At 33.1% G+C, this 23791-nt stretch overlaps 1 protein-coding gene across 2 annotated transcripts; it reads right to left on the bottom strand.

Moving 5' to 3' along the window:
• Nucleotides 1–410: 410 nt before the first annotated feature.
• On the bottom strand, nucleotides 411–19789 carry LOC111044730. 2 transcript variants are annotated; one of them, XM_022329941.2, is made up of 3 exons: nucleotides 19666–19789; nucleotides 12058–12142; nucleotides 411–7501 (listed from the first exon to the last, which is right to left on the bottom strand). In XM_022329941.2, exons 2-3 carry the CDS (start codon nucleotides 12113–12115, stop codon nucleotides 6684–6686), a joined length of 876 nt encoding a protein of 291 aa, XP_022185633.2. In that variant the 5' UTR covers nucleotides 12116–12142; nucleotides 19666–19789; the 3' UTR covers nucleotides 411–6683. The 2 variants fall into 2 exon arrangements, with proteins under 2 accessions (XP_022185633.2, XP_022185636.2); XM_022329944.2 differs by having other exon boundaries at nucleotides 19674–19759.
• Between the last annotated feature and the right edge of the window lie 4002 nt (nucleotides 19790–23791).

Genomic DNA, 23791 nt, shown 5'->3' with positions numbered 1-23791 from the left:
TACGGTTATAGTTACTGTAGTTGCAACTAGAAATTTGATGAGTCAAGTGCTGCCTAATTGTTAGGCTTGTGTCGCCGTGCCGTGTGCTATTCGCACCGCACCGGTATCAAACAGTGCACAGCACACACCGGTGAGAATCGCGGCACATTTTTCAAGCTGCCGCGACAGCCGCCGCCGTTCAATTTGATGCGCTTGCAGGTAGTCAATCATTCATAAATAAGAGCGACGATCCATAATATGTGTGTTGCATCAACACGGTACTATCATATTGAATCTAATCATAGCTAATAAGCTATGTTGCCTACTTAATTTCTTGCAACTTAAAAACAAAATTTCTGAAATTTTAATTTCAGCTCAAAATGCTGAATAGATAAAAATGATTTACATGGATTAATTGATACATATAAAAATTACAATGGAAAGAATCAACACACTTTATTATTTAGCTTTACATTCTATTAAAATACATATTATAAAAAAACTACAATGTATTCTAGCGCACAATATAAAATGTCTCCTTTTCTTATTTTTTTCAAGATATTATTGTATATTATTTGAGGAATCATCTGCATTCAACTCAAGTGTATTTCTGGGATATGAATGAAAAATATCTTTAAAAACTACATAAGATAACAAATTGATAAAATTATTAAAAACTTATCCATTATTTCTAACATTAAAAAATCGCCATTTCATATTGTAAGATTCATTTTTTCAATATACTAATTCTTATAACATTATATTCACTGAAAAATCTATCTTTTACTCCTTTGATTTGTGATAGGTAACTTTGAAAGGATAACTCTCAATGAGCTCTATGAGAACAAATAAATCTGATGGTTTCTTGATCCATTCCGAGCTGCTTTGTATTAACACACTTTTCTTATGTATTTGAACACGACATGCAGTCAATTTATTAAGTAAATAATTAAAAACTTTTACTTACTGACTGAACTACTGTTGCTACTGTCTAGGATGGTGGCTTTATAAATTTCAAACTGTTAAATAAAGCAGAACAGTTTGAAATTTATAAAGCCACCAGCAACAGTAGTTCAGTCAGTAAGTAAAAGTTTTTAATTATTTACTTAATAAATTGACTGCATGTCGTGTTCAAATACATAAAAAAGTGTGAGAACAAATAAGCGGATAACACTCTTTATCATAAGTTTTCTTTAAAAATAATATTTTCATTTCCGATTGATGCATTCTATAATTTTATAAGTAATATTGAAGTAATATATATATTAAAAAAATTCTATTCCACTCATTTTTTATGCATTAACATCAGATGTAGTGATTTCAAATTCGATTATTCAATGGTATTCCAAGGCAAATCAGAAAATGATACGCTGATTCAAATTCTTAAAACCTCAAAGCAGCACTAATAAAGCTCTCGTTACGTCTTTGGTTGTAGAGCTGTATAACATTAACAGAGGTCACAATTTGAAAGTCAAATAATTCTATATTATATAAAACTAAGTATAACATCAACCAGTAGCCTAATGCAAATTTATTATCACCATACTTAATGATATCCAAGGAATGCAACATACTTATAAGATATAAGACACATTTGACGCTCTTAAATTTTCAATATTCCATTACCAATTCTAAGATGAATTATTCTAACTCATAAGTAATATTGAAGTATATATTACAAAATTTAGATTAACAAGAATAAATATAGCTCCCGAATTCATAACATAATGCATTACTTATTATTAGATGAAATTCTTGATGAATAAAGACAAATTTCAACTCATTAATATTACATTAGTAGAAGAGGCCAGGGGAAAAAAGATGAGGGTCCAATTTTTGTCGGTTTTGAAATAGAGGTTATTTCTTATAGACTTGATCCTGTAGAATCTGATAGGCTATCCATTTCAGGCAAGAAAGATGAGAGTACAAAGTTATTGTAGTCTGAAGTTTTGCAGGTCTGGGGAAGAAAGATGAGGGCGCCAGTGAATGTGGGAAAAACAGATGAGGGTCCAAGAGCGTCCATTGGCTGCCATATGACCACTCTGTTGCTTGTACAGCTGATTTCAGTGTTCGTTGCTGCTGTTGAGGTTATGTGTTGCCTGAAATGGAACTATTAGCATTGTGTTCTCAGTGATCTAGTGTTATTTTACCCTTAGCTTTGAAGTTCTATTAATTTGATAGCATTATAGTGGTGAAAATGTCAGATGATGAAACAGTGAGTAAACCTGCTAGCTGCAAGAAACGCAAATCATTCGGTAGGATGACTGATGTTGCAAAGAAATTGTGTTTAAGTAGTCATGAGACCGGCGAAGACTGTCATTGCAAGAAACTCAAGTGTTTTGAAAGTGTTACCCCTGATATCAGAAGAACTTTAATATCAGACTTTAATCAGATTAAAACTTATGTCAGTGTATCTTTGTGGACTTATTGCATGCAAACCAGTTACAAGACATCGTCCCAGAAAACGATGCTGACTTTCATTCCTATTCTTATACCTACAAGGTAAGAGCCTTAAAGAACAATGATCTTTGTGAAATACCTGTATGCTACAAGGCTTTTTTATCCCTTCATGGGATCACTGCTAAAAGAGTGCAGACCCTACAAGAAGCACTCAAAACTACCGGTAAGGCTCCCCTTGATAAACGTGGTAAACACGAGAACAGGCCCAAAAAAATTCTTGAAGAAGTAGCTGATTTGGTTTTCGAGCACATCAAGTCATTTCAAGCAAGACAATCGCACTACAGCTTAGCAAAATCCAAGAAGCTGTACTTGCCCGACGATCTTAATGTCAAAAAAATGTACAATATGTACAAGGAAAAGTTTCCAGATCACAAAGTTTCATATGAGAAATACAGAGAAATATTCAATTCGAAATTCAACATATCTTTTGGATACCCTCGCAGTGATACCTGTAGTTTTTGTGACGAAGTATCGGTTCAAATTGATGCATTAAATAACAAAATTAAAAAAAACCAATCCAGATTTGAATGAGTACAAGGAGTTGAGTGATGAATTAGAGTCCCTGCAAACAAAAAAGGAGGTACACTTACGCGAAGCAAAAACTTTCTATGATCGGAAAAGAGCTGCTAGACAAGAAGCACAAAAGAACCCTCAAAAAGAAGCTATTGCAATGGATTTTGAAAAAACCTCCCAGTTCCTAATATTCAAACTAATGATGTGTATTATCGTCGACAGTTATCTTTTTACATGTTTAACGTACATGTGTTGTCCACCGCAGAAGCAGTGTTTTACACATATCCTGAAGTTTGTGGAAAAAGGGGTCAGACGATGTGTCATCTGTACTTTTTGACTTTATCTTCAACCACTTAGACCCTCAAGTAGAAGAGCTCACCATTTTCTGCGACTCGTGTGGGGGACAAAATAAAAACTACACAATTTTTCGATTAATTCACTACATTGTACATTTCATAAAAAGACTAAAATCAATAAAACTCGTGTTTCCTGTTCGGGGACATTCGTACTTAGAGTGCGACAGAAACATGGGGTTAATCAATCAAAAAACTCGAGTGGAGCTACCTAGTGAATGGAATAGTGTCGTGGAAAGTGCTAGGGCCAAACCATCACCGTTCAAGGTTGTCTCTTGTGATGATCAGAAAATGTTCAAAGCTTGGAGTAAGTTCCTTTCTGATATCTATGTTAAAAAGTGCCCTTTCAAAAGTCGCCCAGTCAGAGAGTGTGGTAATTGATGCAAAACGCAAGAGACTGTCATTGAAGGAAGGACTTTTTCATCTTGCAGGGCAATTGTATTTTAGTAAACTGCCCATTTCCGCAGCAAAGTTCAAACACTTACAGCATTTAAAAATATTTTGCTCTGGAGCTGCACAAGAGTATTTCAATAGTCTGCCACATTATTAATTATTTTTCAAATTTATGGCCTATTTCCTTATATACATGAATAATATGTAATACATTTCGACAACTTGTTTCACAAGCACATTGAATTTTTTTGGACCCTCACCTTTTCTCCCCGGAACAAAATATGGACCCTCATCTTTTTTACATACAATGTTCAGTACAAAATATGGACCCTCATCTTTTTTACATACAATGTTCGGTAGTAAGTATTGTAAAATATTAAATCAACCTAATAAATTAGTATTAAAAACCATAAAGTGTAGTTGCACTAGTTAAGCAATATGCATTTTATAGCTTGGCAGTGGAGCTGTATTGATTTTTTTATTGTGCAATCAACACAGAGTCTTGAAAGTTAATATTCCATTTTTCTCAAAATGAGTTCGATTGGACATTCATCTTTTTTCCCCTGGGCTCTTTTTATTAAATTTAAAAAGCTTATATTTTTTTATTTAAAATTTATTATATTAATGATAGTTTTATTTCTGTTTTTATGTTTTTTAAGATTAAGTAATATAGTAGAAAAATAGGATAGAAGGAATAACTAGGATAAATAGAATAACAAAATAGGCAAGAGGCGCCTTTCTGAAAACTAGAGCACAGCCATTTCATCCAGCTACAAGATGTGGCAAGATACTAGTACATCAGATGAATAAAGAGCTTATAATATAATTTATAAAAAATAAAAATGTTTACTCTCTCACATAAACCACATAATATTACTTTAAAGCACAAAATATATAAATTTGATTCAGATAAACTGATTAAGAATTTATAATGTTGGTTGTTGAAATTAATTCTACATGTAGGAAATGAAATTAGTAATAGCCCGTCAATAATATTGTACAAATTGTGGTAGAAATTGTTATACTATTGGAGGTCATTTACATGAGTTTTCCAAGTTGTATATATTAATGTGGAAAATGTTAAGTTTTTACATATTCCTTTCTGTTCATTTTATTTACTTGAATATTTTTTCCTTTTCCACTCAGTTAATCACAATAATATTTTATTTCCACATAAGTTATCTGAAATTATTATCTAGTTAGACATTTATTTATCATATCGATAAATTTAGAAGTAAGCAATTGAAATGGAAAAACGGATTAAAAAGTTTATAGTCACAAAAGTAGTATCAGATCTTTTGTAGGGAAAATAAAATAATGTATTTTACGTAAATTAGTGATAATAGGTTTGGGTTTTAAAATAAATAAATTTGGAAATTATGGAAAAAGATATAACTACAAATTAGAAACAGTTCTGCATTACTGTATCTTTATATGAAAAACATTTTTAAAGAATAATATGATATAAGCTGGAAAAATACTGTATTGTAAATTTATAATTTGTCTTAATAAAAACAAGCTTCGGAAATATTATATACCTCCCAAAATGCATAAAATAGTGAATTCAGGTATTTAGTCTCTAAATAAGGCACAACAGCAGCAAAAGATTGATACAGTTTCTTCTACCATTAGCCCTAATCTATATTAAAATCAGATATATATACAGATATAAAATATTATTCACGGAATTTAATAAAATTTAGTTGGCTTGGAAATAATTCCAAAACAAAACAAAACTCGACTTTGGAAAAGTTATATTGAATATCTAATGATGAATTATGAAGATTATGGATGAATGAAATGAAATAAATAGGGGGAAATCTATAGGTTCAACTATCAAAAATGATTACGATCTTTTGGATCTTAATGACATTTTATCGCAAAGAATAATTTCAATAATGTACAATGTAGATCTATTCCTTTATAGATACGATAGAATGAAGTGAAAACCTCTTAGTTTCCATCTCAGAGGAAATACGAGAGACGACAAGGATGAAGCATAGCAGCAGGAATGCCTGAAGTCTAGACAACTTAGCAAAGCCATCACATTGTAAGGCATATCAAGTGGTTCATAACTGAATGGCGAAGGAAAACACATAATCAAAAATAATAATAATAATAATAATAATAATAATAATAGAGGAACTTGATTATCAACTAAAACATATGTTGACCTTAATTGTTTAGAATAAATTTGCACTGTTAGCTTACATTTCTAACTAATGTTAATAACAATTCTATCGATCTATCTAGTAAACATAGCTAAAATTAAATCAGGTTCATCGTAAAGATTGAAGTCTACTTTACAATCTTCAAATGGGATTAATAGAATATTTTTAAAACAAAATTATAAGGAATTCAAAAAACTAAAGATAGGAGCATGACAATATACAGAGTTGGTTTAAATTATGGAAACAGCTTAGTATGAGATATCGATTTTCGGTTTTCGCCATTAATTTTCTCTTTAAATTCTGTACCAAAATCATGCATAATACACATACATATTGAAAAAAATTTAGTTTGATTCAAAATGGCAAATCCAAGATGGCAGACAAAAATTGGGAAGCGACAAAAAGTATTTTTTTCACAATTCCTCAATGAAACCTACTGCCAAAGTCATTATCCTTGTTAAAGAAATAGTAAGCTGTTTCCATAATTTTCACCAATTCTGTATAATATAATAATGATACCCATCAACAACAACCAAAATAATATAACAACAATATCTAGTACCTATAAGAATGTGTAGATATGTTATATAGCATAAATAAATACATATTTGGCTCTCTATATGATGATATTATTAAGATAATAAACTGATTAAATTATCAAAAATACGGTCTAATTGAACTTTGGAAGTTCTGTTTTATAATTTGGTAGGTTAATAAATAAATTATGCAGTTTCTTACGAATTATAACTTGAGAAAAAGTGGAGCATTAGCTTTGACAATTAAAAATTGATGAGGAAAAAAATATATGACCGCCTCAATCGCTGTGATCATCGAGTACATCTCTAAGGCAAGATGGTCGGATTTCACTGTACCCACTCCCTCTCCTAATTAGAAACGCTTCCCTCAATGTTCTGTGTTTCCATTTTTTCATTAAAATGAAGAAGGCACCAATCATAACAGCCGATGAAAGTACAGTGGCGACAATCCATACATTTGTGGAGTGGTTAGCACTGCCTGACCCATGATTTGCAATTTTGACACTGTTAGCTTTCAAGTTGTAGATGGGATGCAATGACCTGTCAGATTCAGTCTCCGGTTTTCCTGTTTCCGGATGCTGACTTTCAAGGCGGGGTTCAGCATCTCGTTCAGTTTCAATTGTTGCTTTTGGATGAGTAGGCATACTGCTAGCCGGGTGGGAGTCAACTACAATCAAATGGTGGTCTTCACGGACTTCCTTCACAGCATCACCGTCATGATGTTCATTGGTTGTTTTTGATTTTGTTTCAAGGTGGCTGGTATCATTATGCTGAACTTGTCGATCGGCATCTTTTGTAGTTGTTGATGGGTTTAAAGCTGGGCTTGCTACAGTTTCCCTAGACCTAACTGTTTCAGGCGGTGACATTTTCTTACCGCAGCATCTTACCAGACATCTATCATCAAACGGAGCGTCACAAACGCACAACTTACAAAACATTTCATCACTCAGACCCAAATTGGTGGAAAGTCCATGAGGTGATACAGTTTCCAGCGATGAGTTACCATTCAAAGCATCTTTTTGCGCGTTCAAATTTGTAGTTTCATTATGTTCATTGTGAATAGCTTCCTGCTTTTGAAGCTGATCGCCTGGCAAACCTAAATAAATAACAGATTTCGAATTAGTTATGAAATATTATTTGGACCAGTTGTAGATGAACAGAAAACAAAATACGCCAATATAATTGTAGGGGAATTACAGAATAGATTAATGAACGTTACTGTGATACATCACATGATGTGCATATTCCATCGTTATTAGGACACAATCAAGAAAGAGACGATTATTGAGAAGTAAAATAATTATAATCTTGGTATGACAATAAAAAATATATTTGAAATTTCAACCAAGTGGTAAGACAGGCATTACCCACAAAACTCCTTCATAGATTTTTAAAAATCTGATTTATTATTCCCATGCAATTACCAAATAGATTCAAATAAAATCATACTAAATGCAAACGCAAACAGTAGCAAACGGATAAATGCAGAAAAACGGAGGACAATTCCCTTCCCAGGTAGAATGAAATAAAAATTATCAAGTATTCATTTGAAATGTTTAATTTATTCATCACAACACGATGTTTCGATTATTAATAGCCATTTTCGAGTGGATATTTTGTCAGTAATTTTTGATGTGGAACTACCGCAGCATGTTGGCTGACATTTCTCATCAAAAGGAGAACGGAGTGTTTGATTCCCACTTAAAAATGGCTACAACAGTCGAGACATGTCGTGGTGAATAAATAAAAAAATTTAAAATGGTGCTAGAGCCTGGATGAATTGGAAGTAAATGACTGGAATACTTTGTGATAAAAGAATGAATGAAAAACTTAGGAGGAAAATCTATAAAACAGTCGTGCGGCCCACGTTGACATACGGAGCAGAGACCTGGGCAGTTAAAAAAGCCCATGAACACAGACTGGAGGTCACTGAGATTAAGATGATGGGGTGAAGTTGAGGCGTTAGAAGGGATAGAATCCGAAATGAAATAATAAGAAACAGAAATATCAAAGAAAATACAAGAAATCGACTGCAGTGGTACGGACATGTGGAGGGAAGGGAGGACGATTATGTGGGAAAAAATATCTAAGTAGTCGATCTTTTTTCCCCACATAATCGAGTCGAAAGACACAAGGAAGAGGGGAAGACCCACCTAGGAAGAAATGGGAGAATTGTATCGTTCAAGATCTTGCAGAGAAGGGACTAACACCAAACAAAGCCCATGACCGAGACTCCTGGAAACGACTGGCCTGAACGCCGACCCCACCTGAGTGGGAAAAGGCTGATAATAAGTAACAGAAGAAAAAAGGGTACTAGAGAATTTTTATTTCATACATTTTAGCAGCCCTAAAAGGAATGAAGGAAGAGATTCATTAATTTAATAGTCTTAACAGAGGGCTATAAATGAAGATTCAACAATCAAAGCCCTTTATGGAGAGGTAATTTTGAAATAATCAAGGAGAGATAAGAATATCGTAAGAGTCTAAATCCGAGAATATACTGATATAAAATACTAATAGAGTTTGATTATAGTAATATTTGAATCTCATTAATGAAATTTCAACAATGAACATAATATAATCAAGAATTTAGTTTAAGATGAAATGGATTATAGTAAGTTATGTTCAATTTAATATTTTTTAATTGGAAGGTAAATGATAGTTTTATTCTAATGAGCTATGAAATCAATCTCAAAGTATTAATTTCATATTAGGACGTTTAGAAATAATGAAAAACAACACTTTTCAAATGAAAGGCGACATAAAAATGTTCTTTCAAATGTTATAGTAACAAAAAAAGTATATTATTAGGCTAACGAGAACATTAAAAATCTCATAGTTGTCAGTTTGCAAGTTTTCGAAATGAATGAATGTCCAATATACGATAACACTAATTCTACTCACTACATCTGCTCATTCTCTGTTATCATTTGACCTCTCTATGTATAAATCTTATAAAACCTTATCAATGCAACCTAGAATGGAAAATAACTAGATGGTAATCATTTTAACAAAATACCATAAACTTTGATCCACTTGTATTATTAAATATTAATTTTATGTTGGATCAGTCATTTGTGTGTATTCAACCTTAGTTTAGTCCCTAACTAATCTTGTTCACGATTTTTTCATATTTCTCATTATAAACATACAGGATGGGTGAAAAGTCCGAGAATGGCTTCATATCTCATACACAAAGGTAATTTGATGGTGGGTGTGATTGGGGATCCTACTCAAATTGAAAATACTACTTTACTATGACTTCAAAAAACTGGTCCGACATCTTGGATCCGCCATAATATAGTATGATACTTTCTTTTTTTAATAGGAAGGTGGTCATACGATACATGATTTCGATAAAAAATGAATAGTGGAAACCGCACATCGATATCTCAAACCGTCCAAAAGATATTCACATTATTAATCAATAATATTCAAAGCAGAAAGGAGAGAAAAAAGTATGACTTCAAAAATCTGGTCCGCCATATTGAATGCAACTTTATTTTTTTAAATGGGATGTTTGTCATGCAATACATGATTTCGATACGAAATTTCAAAAAAAAAAAAATGAATGGTGAAGACCGCACATCGAAATCTCAAACAGTTCAGAAGATATTCACATTATTAATCAATACCACTTATGTATTTCATTTCTGATATGCATGATATTGATTAATAATGTGAATATCTTCTGGACGGTTTGAGATATCGATGTGCGGTTTCCACTATTCATTTTTTATCGAAATCAAGTATCGTATTAAAAATCTTCCTATTAAAAAAAGAAAGTAGCATACTATATGGTGGATCCAAGATGGGCGAGAAAGGCTTATCTGAATTGATGTGCTCGATTATATAAATTATCATGTATTCTATAAACAGATTCATAGATCATGAGAGAAAACAATTATGTGAAGTCATATGGAATATTCTAAATCTATTTCAACTATAGAGCAGCTTACAAAATATCAGCGGCATTTTGAGCGCGTTCTCTAGCCCGTGGGCATATACAGGGTGGGTGAAAAGTCCGAGAACGGCTTCATATCTCATACACAAAGGTAATTTGATGGTGGGTGTGATTGGGGATCCTACTTAAATTGAAAATACTACTTTACTATGACTTCAAAAATCTGGTCCGCCATCTTGGATCCGCCATATTGAATGCAACTTCCTTTTTTTAATAGGAAGGTGGTCATACGATACATTATTTCGATAAAAAATGAATAGTGGAAACCGCACATCGAAATCCCAAACCGTTCAGAAGATATTCACATTATTAATCAATACTATTCAAAGCAGAAAGGAGAGAAAAAAGTATGAGAACGGCTTAGTATCTCATAAAAGATTGTGATTCCAAGGTGGATGTGGTTGGGGATCCTTCTGAAATTGAAAATACTACTTTACTATGACTTCAAAAATCTGGTCCGCCATATTGAATGCAACTTTATTTTTTTAAATGGGATGTTTGTCATGCAATACATGATTTCGATACGAAATTTCAAAAAAAAAAAAAATGAATGGTGAAAACCGCACATCGAAATCTCAAACCGTTCAGAAGATATTCACATTATTAATCAATACCACTTATGTATTTCATTTCTGATATGCATGATATTGATTAATAATGTGAATATCTTCTGGACGGTTTGAGATATCGATGTGCGGTTTCCACTATTCATTTTTTATCGAAATTTTGTATCGAAATCATGTATCGCATGACCACCTTCCTATTAAAAAATAAAGTTGCATTCAATATGGCGGATCCAAGATGGTGGGACCATATTTTTAAAGTTATAGTAAAGTAGTATTTTCAATTTGAGTAGGATCCCCTATCACACCCACCATCAAATTACCTTTGTGTATGAGATAAATGAAGCCGTTCTCGGACTTTTTTCTCTCCTTTCTGCTTTGAATAGTATTGATTAATAATGTGAATATCTTCTAAACGGTTTGAGATATCGATATGCGGTTTTCGCCATTCTTTTTTTATTGAAATTTCGTATCGAAATCATGTATCTCATGACCACCTTCCTATTTAAAAAAATAAAGTTGCATTCAATATGGTGGACCAGATTTTCGAAGTCATAGTAAAGTAGTAGGGTACTGTATTTTCAATTTGAGTAGGATCCCCAATCACACCCACCGGCAAATAACCTTTGTGTATGAGATATTAAGCCGTTCTCGGACTTTTCACCCACCCACGCCCACGGGCTAGGGAACGTGCTCAAAATGCCGCTGATATTTTGTAAGCTGTTCTATAGTTGAAATAGATTTAGAATATTCCATATGACTTCACATAATTGTTTTCTCTCATGATCTATGAATCTGTTTATAGAATACATGATAATTTATATAATCGAGCACATCAATTCAGATAAGCCTTTCTCGCCCATAAAGGATGAAGTCCAACAAACTCGATCTGTATAGCCTAATGGTTCAAAGAATTGTGATGCAAATTTGATTAGTTGATTGATGAAAGCAATCGATAGTTGTCGTCGAACATACATACAAACTCATAAGTAGACATCAACTCGAGCCTCAAGTCAACGAAGGAACTCGATACGCTCGTTTAATAAGCTTTAACAAGTAGGAACTCCCTACGTTAGATCAATTGACTACAAAAAATATCCTTGAAACATAATTAATTGTACTCACCTTCGCTGAGCAATGCCGTGCATATAAAAACACACAGTGTTAATAGTGTATCCTTCATATTTTTTAATATCGTCAGTGGAATCACCTGAAAAAAATATAAAAGATATGTGCACTTATGGGATTGCCAAAAGTTAAATTATGGGATTGCCAAAAGTGAAGCTGAGCAGCCTCGTTCATATATAATAACCCTTCAAAATGGATCAGAGTTGAGTAGAGATAGATGGCATCATATATAGATGGCATCTCATCCATACTTCTGATACTGCAAAATCAAATGGAGATGAACAACATGCTCAAGATATGCCAAGCAACTGCCACAGAAAGCTTTATAGACTTAACTTTTAAAAAAATTACTAGTAGTTCTGCAAACAGTAGACCTCGCTCATGAATACAACTTTCAATCTAATGAGAAAGGCCAGTACAGTAAGTACAGTATATTGTGAAGATTTAGCCATGTTATCTATTATTTTCTCCATTGAAAGTGCTAGAGACACTGTTTGCAGGGACACTGGACTTATCAAGGAGGTACCTTTATATCGTCTCCATATTCACAATATAAACATATATTACAACTTTTCTAATAATTAATTATAAGCAATCGGTCAACTGACGGAAAAATGGAATATGCAGTAGGCAATTTAGATGATGAATCGTCTCACAGACGATGGTGAGATGGAAAATGATTCTAAATAAGATGGGTTTGTTGGTGACAATGACAGGAGGTTGCAATGCTGTTTTTCATGAAAAGTGGATTCAATGTTATGGCTTGTTATGCCTATGCAGAATGTTAATGCTCACAAATTGGTTTCCGATCTCATACCAAAAGGAAAACAAAAGACTTGACACTGTAGAGCGACACAAAAATGCACAAAAAATGCATACAATACAATAATTATTGTACCTGAAAAACTGAAAATTCAGTTAAAAAAATAACTAAAATAATAAGTGATAGTTATGAATAGAAGAAGTTTGAGATTACTAAAATAGTTGTTGATTTATTAGTTGATTAATTTTTATGATTATAAAAATTTTCCACAACTAAAATAGTTGAGTTATCTGTAACATAGATAATAATAGTTATTTATGTATTGATTTTTACTTTCCTTGCCCTATTACCATAGGTAAGGAAAGTATTGCTTTCCGAAAAAATTAAGGTACCCCAATTTCTGAATTTCTATACGTTTGAAGGTCCCCTGAGTCCAAAAAAGTGGTTTTTGGGTATTGGTCTGTATGTGTGTGTGTGTGTGTGTGTGTGTGTGTGTGTGTGTGTGTGTGTGTGTGTGTGTGTGTGTGTGTGTGTGTGTGTGTATGAGTGTATGTGCGTCTGTGTAAACGATATCTCCTCTCCCAATTAACGGAATGACTTGGAATTTGGAACTTAAGGTCCTTCCCCTATAAGGATCCGACACAAACAATTTCGATCAAATGCAATTCAAGATGGCGGCTGAAATGGCGAAAATGTTGTCAAAAACAGGGTTTTTCGCGATTCTCTCAAAAACGGCTCCAACGATTTCGATTAAATTTATACCAAAAATAGTAATTGATAAGCTCTATCAACTGCCACAAGTCCCATATCTGTAAAAATTCCAGGACCTCCGTCTCATCTATGCAAAGTTTGACTTTAGATTCTCAATTATCAGGCTTCAAATACAATTTAAACAAGAAAAATTAAGTGAAAAAGATTGAGCATTAGAATCTCTACAATTAATGTTCAGTGACATTTTCACCTAAAATTGAAAATAAGCACGAAATTCAAGAAAATGTTATTATTTCAATTGCAAACTGTTGGCAACTGTTGATTCGATTAATTGATTCACTATGAAGAGATAGCAGACGTCGTATGTCTCCAGCGTTATTGTCCTGTCACCAGCTGGCTCAAATCTTCGTTTATAAGTAGACTTGAGATGCGCGTGCACACTTGCGTCAGGTGATCAATTTTCATAACGGCAAGGAAAGTTGTGTGAGTGCGCCACACCAGATTTTTAAAAAATAATTTATCCAATTAATTTGATAAATCAATTTAATAATAATAATAAGATGATTCAATTTAATTATTCTATATAGTCATAATGATATATTATTAGAATAAGATAAAACAATTAGTATTGTCTGCAAAAAAAATCAGGTCAGAACGAGATTTGAACCTGGGTCCCACAATGAGATAAAATACGCTCTAACCACCTTGGACACCAAGCTCTGATAACAATGATTGCGAAAAAGTAGGAACATTAGTTCCTGTATCTTCAAAGATACGAAAAAGTAACTTTTGAGGTTAATCTACGGTTTTTTAAATATTACAAAAAAACCGGAGGTCTTACCAAAAATTGTTACACATACGTTTCTGCGCCTTGTTTCAAAGAACTTGAATACCAAATTTCATCCAAATCAGACAATAACTGCGACTGTAACTGCGTTACAAACAGACAAAAGCCGATCGAGTTGAAACTAAGACATCAGCTTCGCTTCGGTCAAATATTCAAAATGGCGACCATTTTAATTTTTTATGCCAAATTTTACGAAAACCGTTCACTTTACAGAAAATTTTCAAGAGATAAAAAAGGTAGCAAATTCTATCAAGATTTCAAGGATACCTTATTTATTAAGACTGGTCGAAGAATAAGAAATTAATTCTTTTCGTACTGCATGCATGACCATGAACAAACAAGATCAACTGAAAAACATTGTAAAATCAGCTGGATGGCCATATGGAGCCATACCGAGTTTCAGAGCTCCATCTTAAATACAATTGGAATTGAAAATTTAATATTGATGTTTAAATGGTGCAAAGTGGTCATGCATGCAGTACGAAATAATTAATTTCTTTTTTATTCTTCGACCAGTCTTAATAAATAATGTATCCTTGAAATCTTGATAAAATTTGCTAGCATTTTTTTCTCTTGTAATTTTTTTGTAAAGTTAACAGTTTTTGTGAAATTTGCAATAAAAAATTTAAAACGGCCATTTTGAAAATTCGCATCGAAAATTTTCTATTTTATTTTTTAAAGTTGAGTCTTTATATAATAGATATTCATTCCAAATTTCAGATCAATAGAACATTTCGTTCTTGAGATAAGAAGTGAAAAGACAAAATAGCAGCTATAAGGATAACCGCTGAGTCTTGGACACTTCAAATACGACATTTGTTGTCTCCTACCATCCAGGAATGTTCGACACTACTTCTGAAACACTCTGTATATTGTTTTCAGAGTACATTTTCCTTTGTGTAAATATTGTAAAATTTTATGATTTTCTAAGTCATCAAAACAGCTGTTCTACAGGTAAAACAAAAATATCTTGACTATGTGCTCTTTTGAATTTATAAACTGCTCTACCCAAAGACCTTAAAGAGATGCATCTTTGAGGTCTTTGGCTCTACCTACCTACCTCATGCACGAGATACATTTCTCAAGGATGGGGTGGACCCCCTGTTAGTTCCCCAGGAAGGATACTCATGCCAGTTGATAGAGCCGATAAATAACTATACAGGGTGTGAATTTAAAAAAAAATTGGTCAAGTTATTTTTGAGAAAATCGTGATAGAAATTATTTAACAAAATCCATTTTTCTCAAGAATATTACGGAGCTCCTGCAATTTTCCCAGAAATGAGACTTGTCAGTTGATAGGGTTTATAAATATTTCTATCAACGGTATAAATTTGAAGAAAATCGTTAGAGCCGTTTTTGAGAAAACCGTGAAAACATAGTTTTTTAGTCATTTTCCGCCATTTTGAATTGAATTTTATTGAATTAATTATTCTCATGGTATAAGGACCTTAAGTTTAAAATTTCAAGTCAATCGGTTAATTAGGAATGGAGTTATCGTGTTCACAGACATACACACACACAGACCAACGCCCAAAATCATGTTTTTGGACTCAGGGGACCTTGAAACGTATTAGAAAACTTGAAAACAGGGTACCTTAATTTTTTTTTGGAAAGCAATACTTTCCTTACTTATGGTAATAGGGCAAGGAAAGTAATAAGAAAATATTTTTTAATAACGTGTAACTTTTTAATAAGTCAATTATTAATGGTAAAATTTATTGGATTTTGAATAGGATAAATTTCTCTACAAACTGACTGTATTGCAAGATTTTTATAGTGAATTTTTCAAAGATATATTAAAGTAAAGTGAAATGTGTAGTTGTAGGATGCGAATTGCTTGCTACTACAAGGTGAGGCTGAACCGACTATAGCAATATATTTCGATTGTGCGATAGCATCAGTACGCTGCTGACAGTGCTTTCTATTTACATTTTTAGAATAATCAACACACTGTAAAAAATAGAATGGACGTGAGACTTATCTCCGATACTTACTCCTACAACACTAGAGGCATTGCTATTCAGCCGCATAGCATAGGAGGAAGCTTTTTGAGGGTAAGCCTAGTTATTCAGGCTGCAAATTTTATAAGCTCCCTATACATTTAAAGCGTGAATCCACCAGCATTCCTCTTAATATATTTAAAGCCAACCTTCAAAAATATCTGAATGACAAAGCCTAGTACACGGTGCAGGAGTATTTGGAGAATACTTGAGGGAATTAGTCGATTTTAGTAGGCTGTATTAAATATACATTTTATATTTGTATTAATTTGGCGACGTTCAACTGTGTGCTAGTAAGTGCACTGTGTTGAATGAAAAAAAAAAGCATCAGTTGTGTGATAGAGTTGCAAATCTATTACTAATCTAGAAAGAGTTGCAAATCTAGTCGCATGATCTATTTTTGTTTATTAATAACATGGTCTATATCAGTGCGTAAATTTCTTTAAATTATTGTTTACCTGTTGTTTCACGGCGTTTTCAACTTGGATGAGATTCAGATACAAACATTTCTCACTTGACCTACCTGAATTATTATAAATGATCCGTGCGTGAGTTTTGTGAGTGCCAACTCCATAAACACCATTCTTTACACATTTTATTCTTCAATAGATCAACACGATTTTACGTGAATTATCACGTACAAAACAGTTGTTTATCTGAACCCACCACCAGGTCTATCATTATTGTCACTGCTCTGTCTTTTACTGCAAAACTATTCTGTGAATTACAACTTTGAACTTTGATCGTTATTTATCTATAACCCCGAATTTTCATTTTACTTTCTCGTACCAATTTTTGTGAATGATCTAACTCCCTTACCTTTCTCGGTCGATTATACAGCCTACTGACCTACTTTCTTAGTCATACAGCTCTGTTTCTTCTCCCCGCCAACACTTTTCCTTTTCCTTACTCATTTATTTCTTTTAGGAGCTTAGGGCTCTCTTAGGTTTTGTTTTTCCTGTGCAATTCCATTTCCCTCAGAAATAATCTCTTAAAGCTACAAGTGTAATTCCTGGTTACTTAGTTCGACAGTGAACAACGACAACACTCCTATCCGAGGATTACAAGATTCGTTTCCTTCCCAAAAGCGTACTAGGACCAATAATATGAAAACCATTTTTTAGATAATTCCAACGAGGATCATACTAATAAGATAGCTGACGACTACTGTATTGAGAATGAATCTGACAAAGTTTATTACAGACAACGCCGCTACTGTCAGTACGTGAGGTTTGTGAGATGCAATGCATGCTTAACAAACTTTTCCAACTATTTATCAATAAATTCGAAACTTGGAAAATTCAAGTGAAAATCATATATCAAATTTACAATGAAATGAAAGTTGAGATCTCTTTTGTTAGAGGAAAATGTTGAGTTGAAAAGTCGTTTAGCTCTACCAAAGTCTGACAACACAGTTGGAAAACATTTTATTCACTGTAGATGCAAACCAGCTGAAATCAACAAAAGTATTTGAAGATAATTTGAGAAACTCTTTCCTTTTTGTACAACCAGGTGTGATGTCATTGTACAATACAGAGGACTTCAACGAGGTGCCCCATCTCCCAGACAAGATGAATGCTATTCATCGTATTACTGAAGAAAGCAGGTCAACTGTAGTTCGTTCGTCCAGAAGGAAAAACTTTAGACCACTGACTCCCAACATCATTGATCCTAATCATACCAAACACCAGTTGCCTTATCCCAATAAATCAAACATGTCAGCAGCAGATGAAAATTGAGAGAACTATCTAGCAAGGCAAAGATTGGATGCAGGAAGAACACACCATGGCGTGTTACGAACCAAACTAAATCTATTTGTGAGTCGTTTTGCACATAACTCTACAACACAAGCACATGAAGAGTTGTTGAGAGAGTCAGTTGGTTTGACTTTTGCCTCCTGCACAAAGCTCAAGTCCAAGTTTCATTAGTGTTATAGCTCATTTCATATTCTGGTTTGGGCTCAGTGTTTTCCAGAGAATCAAGTTCAATTATTTGGTCAGAGAGAGTATAATACTTGAACTGTTCAGTTCAAGATGTTTCGGGATGAACGAATGATTAGAAGTTGCGATGAAATAAATAGTTACTAAAGTTAAAATAATGGTTATTTCGTAAAGGAATTTGAAAATAATTCCCTGAATTATTTATTTTTTTAACGCCCCACAAGTACCTTTTCGTGGATCATTATATTTTGATATTTATAGTATTTTATTAGGTATTGAAAAATGTATGTGTATTTTCATGCAATAAATTTGAATTTCTGCCGCATCCTGTATTTTGCTTAAATGACTAACGTAATGTTTTTGTATGATAGGATTTTATAAATGTGTCGTTCTAAGATTCCATGAAATGATAAATATAAGTTAATCTCTGTTGTGTCATATTAAAATAAGTAAATACTTATGTAAATCACCCAGTAATTTGCATAGGAAGAGATGAGAATGATAAATTGTGGATTTGACACGGTTATGTATGATTTTTCATATGAATAGTCAAGTCGGTTTCAAGGTCTAGCTTGCACTATGTCTTTGCCTGGAGTATGTTTTATAAAATTGAGCTGACGGTAACAAATGCTCAAACTAGCGCTAGGTATTTACTACAGACTTGTAAATCTATGCTTGTCCTGTTTGTGCAAATTTTAGTGTCAGCAGTTCAAAATAATTTCCTGAATCTGGCTCCTGGAGGTGTAGAGATTCGGATACATCATTTCGTTTTAGCTCATTATGTGTACAAAAACGTCTTCAGCCTATATTATAATCACTTAGTTTATAATACATTTTTGCTTTCAAGTTTAATTAAATAAGCTACCGGTTGGCCTATTTTTGTGTTTCTTAAGAAAACAAACAAGCCACCATACTAGACTTCAACATCGTCTAAAAATGACAGGATAATACTGTACGAAATAAGTCTGAGTTCATATCAACACCTACAAGACTAAACACATTTAAACAGGTTCGTTACCGTACAGGTTAATAGGGAAAATATAGAAATCTTCAATAGAAAGAATTAGAGCTCCAAGTGACTAAATAATAATTGGAATGATTCCCTCACTTGCTGGAACGAATAAATATAATAATAAAATTTTGTAATCTTTTCAAAAGCTTGATCACAAAAGAATAAACAACAAACCAAGAATTTCTAAGTAAACACAGTCATCAACCTTGGACACATGGCATTCCATGTTTCTATAGCCTAATATAAAATGGGGCCATCAATTGAATAAAATAGTAAAATGACGTAAGCAGTCTTAGAATTTCAAAAAGTACAAAATAAAAAAAGTTACAAACCTTTATACCTCAAATCAAATCCCGTAAAAAGTCACATGAAGAGCAAAACAAAACCCTCGACATTGATTGTGTTCATGGGAGGTTGCGGTGCATGTACGGTTTCGGCGAAGTGAGCAGTAACCAGTAACTGGTGCTCCCACCGAACGAAAATCATTCACCGTTTTTCGCGCGCACTTTTGAAATTAAGCGTTTACAGAGCGGTGTTGACAAAATAATAAAGGTGTTATCAGTATAATCGTTTCAGTTATTATTTGTTATTATTGTATCAATAATAATTATTAATTTATAATTTGAAAAAAAAAATTATTATACAAGCTTGTCCAAGCCAATATTATTTTTTATGTAGGTTGCAACAGACTTTATCAAAAATGTAATGCTGGCCACATCAGTTGAATATTACTATTACTTTCCTTGCCCTATCACCATAGGTAAGGAAAGTATTGTTTTCCGGAAAAAATTGAGGTACCCCAATTTCTAAATTTTTATACGTTTCAAGGTCCCCTGAGTCCGAAAAAGTGGTTTTTGGGTATTGGTCTGTATGTGTGTGTGTATGAGTGTATGTGCGTCTGTGTACACGATATCTCATCTCCCAATTAACAGAATGACTTGAAATTTGGAACGTGAGGTCCTTACAATATAAGAATCCGACACGAACAATTTCGATCGAATGCGATTCAAGATGGCGGCTAAAATGACAAAAATGTTGTCAAAAACAGGGTTTTTCGCGATTTTCTCGAAAACGTCTCCAACGATTTTGATTAAAGTTATACCTGAAATAGATATCGATAGGCTCTATCAACTGCCACAAGTCTCATATCTGTAAAAATTCCAGGACCTCCGTCCCATCTATGCAAAGTTTGATTTTAGATTCTTAATTATCAGGCTTCAAATACAATTTAAACAAGAAAAATTAAGTGAAAAAGATTGAGCATGAGAATCTCTACAATTAATGTCCAGTAACATTTTCACCTAAAATTAAAAATAAGCTCGAAATTCGAGAAAATGTGATTATCCAATTGCAAAGTGTTGGCAACTGTTGATTCTATATCAAATGATTCACTATGAAGAGATTGCAGACCTCGTGGGTCTCCAGCGTTATTGCCCTGTCACCAGCTGGATCAAATCTTTGAACAGTAGACTTGAGATGCGCGGGAACACTAGCGTCAGGTGATCAATTATCATAACGGCAAGAAAAGTTGTGTGAGTGCATCACACCAGATTTTTTTAGACAATGTTATCTTATTACAACAAAGCTGAAGTATTGATTAGTTCTTATAGAAGCACTAGGCTAATCATTTTTTCCCTTATAAAGTTTTTCTATTAATTAATGATGGCTCGTGCTGTCATTAATGAAAATTTGACTACTTTTTCTATGTAATTAGTGTTGATGAATAACACGTTTTATGGAATATTAGCAAAATGTTGATAATTGAAGTTTCTTAATTCTTGTCTACTATCCAGATCTATCTGGATAGATCGTGGCCTAGGAATAATTCAACAAAATATAGTATTCCGACTAATGGATAACATAAATACATCTTAGTATAGTAGAATAGTCGATAAAGCTAAAAAATAATAAATTTACCATCCAATAATGAATGAATTTCTTGCTTTTCGACTATTCTGTAAATTATTCCATCAATGGAATAAAATTCTTCGTACGCCTCATCCTTTTCTAGTTGACCGAGCAAAGTGAGGTCTAAGATTCAAGTTGACGGTTTGGCATTTCTCTTAATGTTTATATGTTGCGCATTTACGGCGAAATGCGGTAATAGATTTTCATGAAATTTGACAGGTATGTTCCTTTTTGAATTGTGTGTCGACTCATATAAAAGGTTTTTGGAAATTTTGCATTTAAAGGATAATATAAAAGGAAAAAGGAGCCTCCTTCATACACCAATATAAGAGTAAAAATCAGACTATAGACTTATTCATCATAAATCAGCTAACAAGAGTGATTACACAGATGTGTGGAGAAGCCAGTCTATTGCTGTATTTCCATAAGGTCTATAGTTTCAATCAGGTACTTGTGGATGAGGATACTGTGTGAGGTCTACTGTTCACAGAGCTACTAGTCTATAGATTTTGGATGTGAAGATTTTGTGTGTGTAACCTGACATAACAGCAGACAACCACCGCTTTAACTCTCGACCAATAAGAAGCATTGATCCTGGTACCGGTTTTGTGGAACATACTTTTTGAGCGGTGCAAGTGAGCATGTACGCGGTGCAAGTGAGCATGTACGCGGTGCAAGTGTGCATGCACCACTCCACTCTGTTCCAAGATGGCGAACGGTACCTCAACTGTCAAAAGCTTCCACCGAACGCATTCCCGTGTCCTTGATCGAAGTCGTACATGTACCGCAGCCTCCCATGAACACAATCAATGATTGCCTTTTTCACAGAGAAGAGCAGAGGACGCGTTTTTACGAGTGGAGCAACTCCTCTCTGTTGGCACTGGCAGCCAATTTCAGTTCAGTGCACACTCTTGTGAGTATCGAGAGCGTCTCACTGTCGAGCGACGTCAATTAGTACTCAGAAATTTTCGCGGCTTGGGCAACTTGGCCATTAATCGTGATAGGAAAGTTCTGATTTCGAATTTTCAAAGTTTTTTGTGATACCGGATGTCAGAAATTATTATAAAAATCACAATAATTGAAGGGATCAATTATTCATTGGCAGTTATAAATGAATTAATTAGTTAATAACTAAAATATCGAGATAAAACAAATGAAGAGGAAATAGTACAGAATTTGAAAAAATACCTTTTACTTCTTTTTAAAATACAATAAACCTCAAAATATTATAAAACCATTAAAATCATTTGAAAGCACTTACTCCCATCTCCAGGTGAAAATTCAAAATGAATAAAAATCAGTGTTGACTTAGTATTCAAATCATTAAACATTAAAAACCTTATATTATGTTTTTATAATTAACAAATTGATAGACATTGTTTTGATAATCTTGAATTAGTCAATACTGATTCAAATTCATTTTATTTTGACATTAAATAATACAGATTATTAAAATAAATATTCTAACTTAAGTTAATGACACTACCAGCATAGCCTACAACTTGTGCGCTGGCAGTGAGTTCGAACAACTAGGTACTGCAAACAAGTCAATAGAATGAGAATAGAGCTCATTTGAACCACTGAAATGAATGAAATCACGGAGACTAGGTCACATCTCAATCTTTACAAATGACAAGACAAAGTAACAAAATTACAAGCAAATGATGAATTCAAAAAGATATGACATCTTATATTATGATGTTTATTTATTTGGAATTTGTACCTGAAAACGAGACAGAAAAAAGTCCCAAAATGTATAGTGCTTTAAATTATCAATTGTCAATATTGTTCCTATAATAATTCAAAGAAATATATTGTTTATTGAAAAATGGTACAGTACTATTTCCAATTCTATATATATTAATTTACAGTATATATTTTATATATATATATATTATATATATATATATATATATAATATATATATATATATATTAAAACAGGAGACACAAGACATAAATAGATTGAAAACACTTAAAAACTTACATTAGAAATGGGGGAAATTTTCGGAAACTGAGTTTCCTTCCTCAACCTAGCAGACTACAGTTTGAAATGGTCGTGTGACCACAGAGTACGCATGGAGAGTCAATTGTAGCAGAAGACACCACAGATTATTGCATGGTGCAGATGGATGGAGAGAAAAAGGGTACAGATTCAGGGGACATTATGGGGTATTTAGGGGGCGGTTACAAACGGGATATTTGAGATTTGAGTGGGTTATGAATAAGGAAAGGTGTAGCTTATGTATTGATAGAAAAGAGGAGATTTAAAATTAAAATCAAAAAAGAATTAGACTAAAATTTATTGGAGAAAGGAATTGTACAATTGAACTTGAATGAGATTTATTTTTCATTTTTATTGAACATTTGATATATATTTGAATCTCCTCTTTTCTATCAATTCATAAGTTTTCAATCTATTTATGTCTTGTATCTCCTGTTTTAATTTTTATATATTATATATATATAGACTGAGTAAGAACATATTGCAAATCATTGTGCGATAGTACATTGAGCAGTCAAGACCATGATGCTCTGCTTTGGAGGTAAT

Source organism: Nilaparvata lugens, chromosome 3 (assembly GCF_014356525.2).
Source record: "Nilaparvata lugens isolate BPH chromosome 3, ASM1435652v1, whole genome shotgun sequence".
NCBI classification, from domain to species: domain Eukaryota; kingdom Metazoa; phylum Arthropoda; class Insecta; order Hemiptera; family Delphacidae; genus Nilaparvata; species Nilaparvata lugens.
Note: the sequence above shows the minus strand (reverse complement) of the source record. Positions and strands in the feature narration are given on the sequence as shown.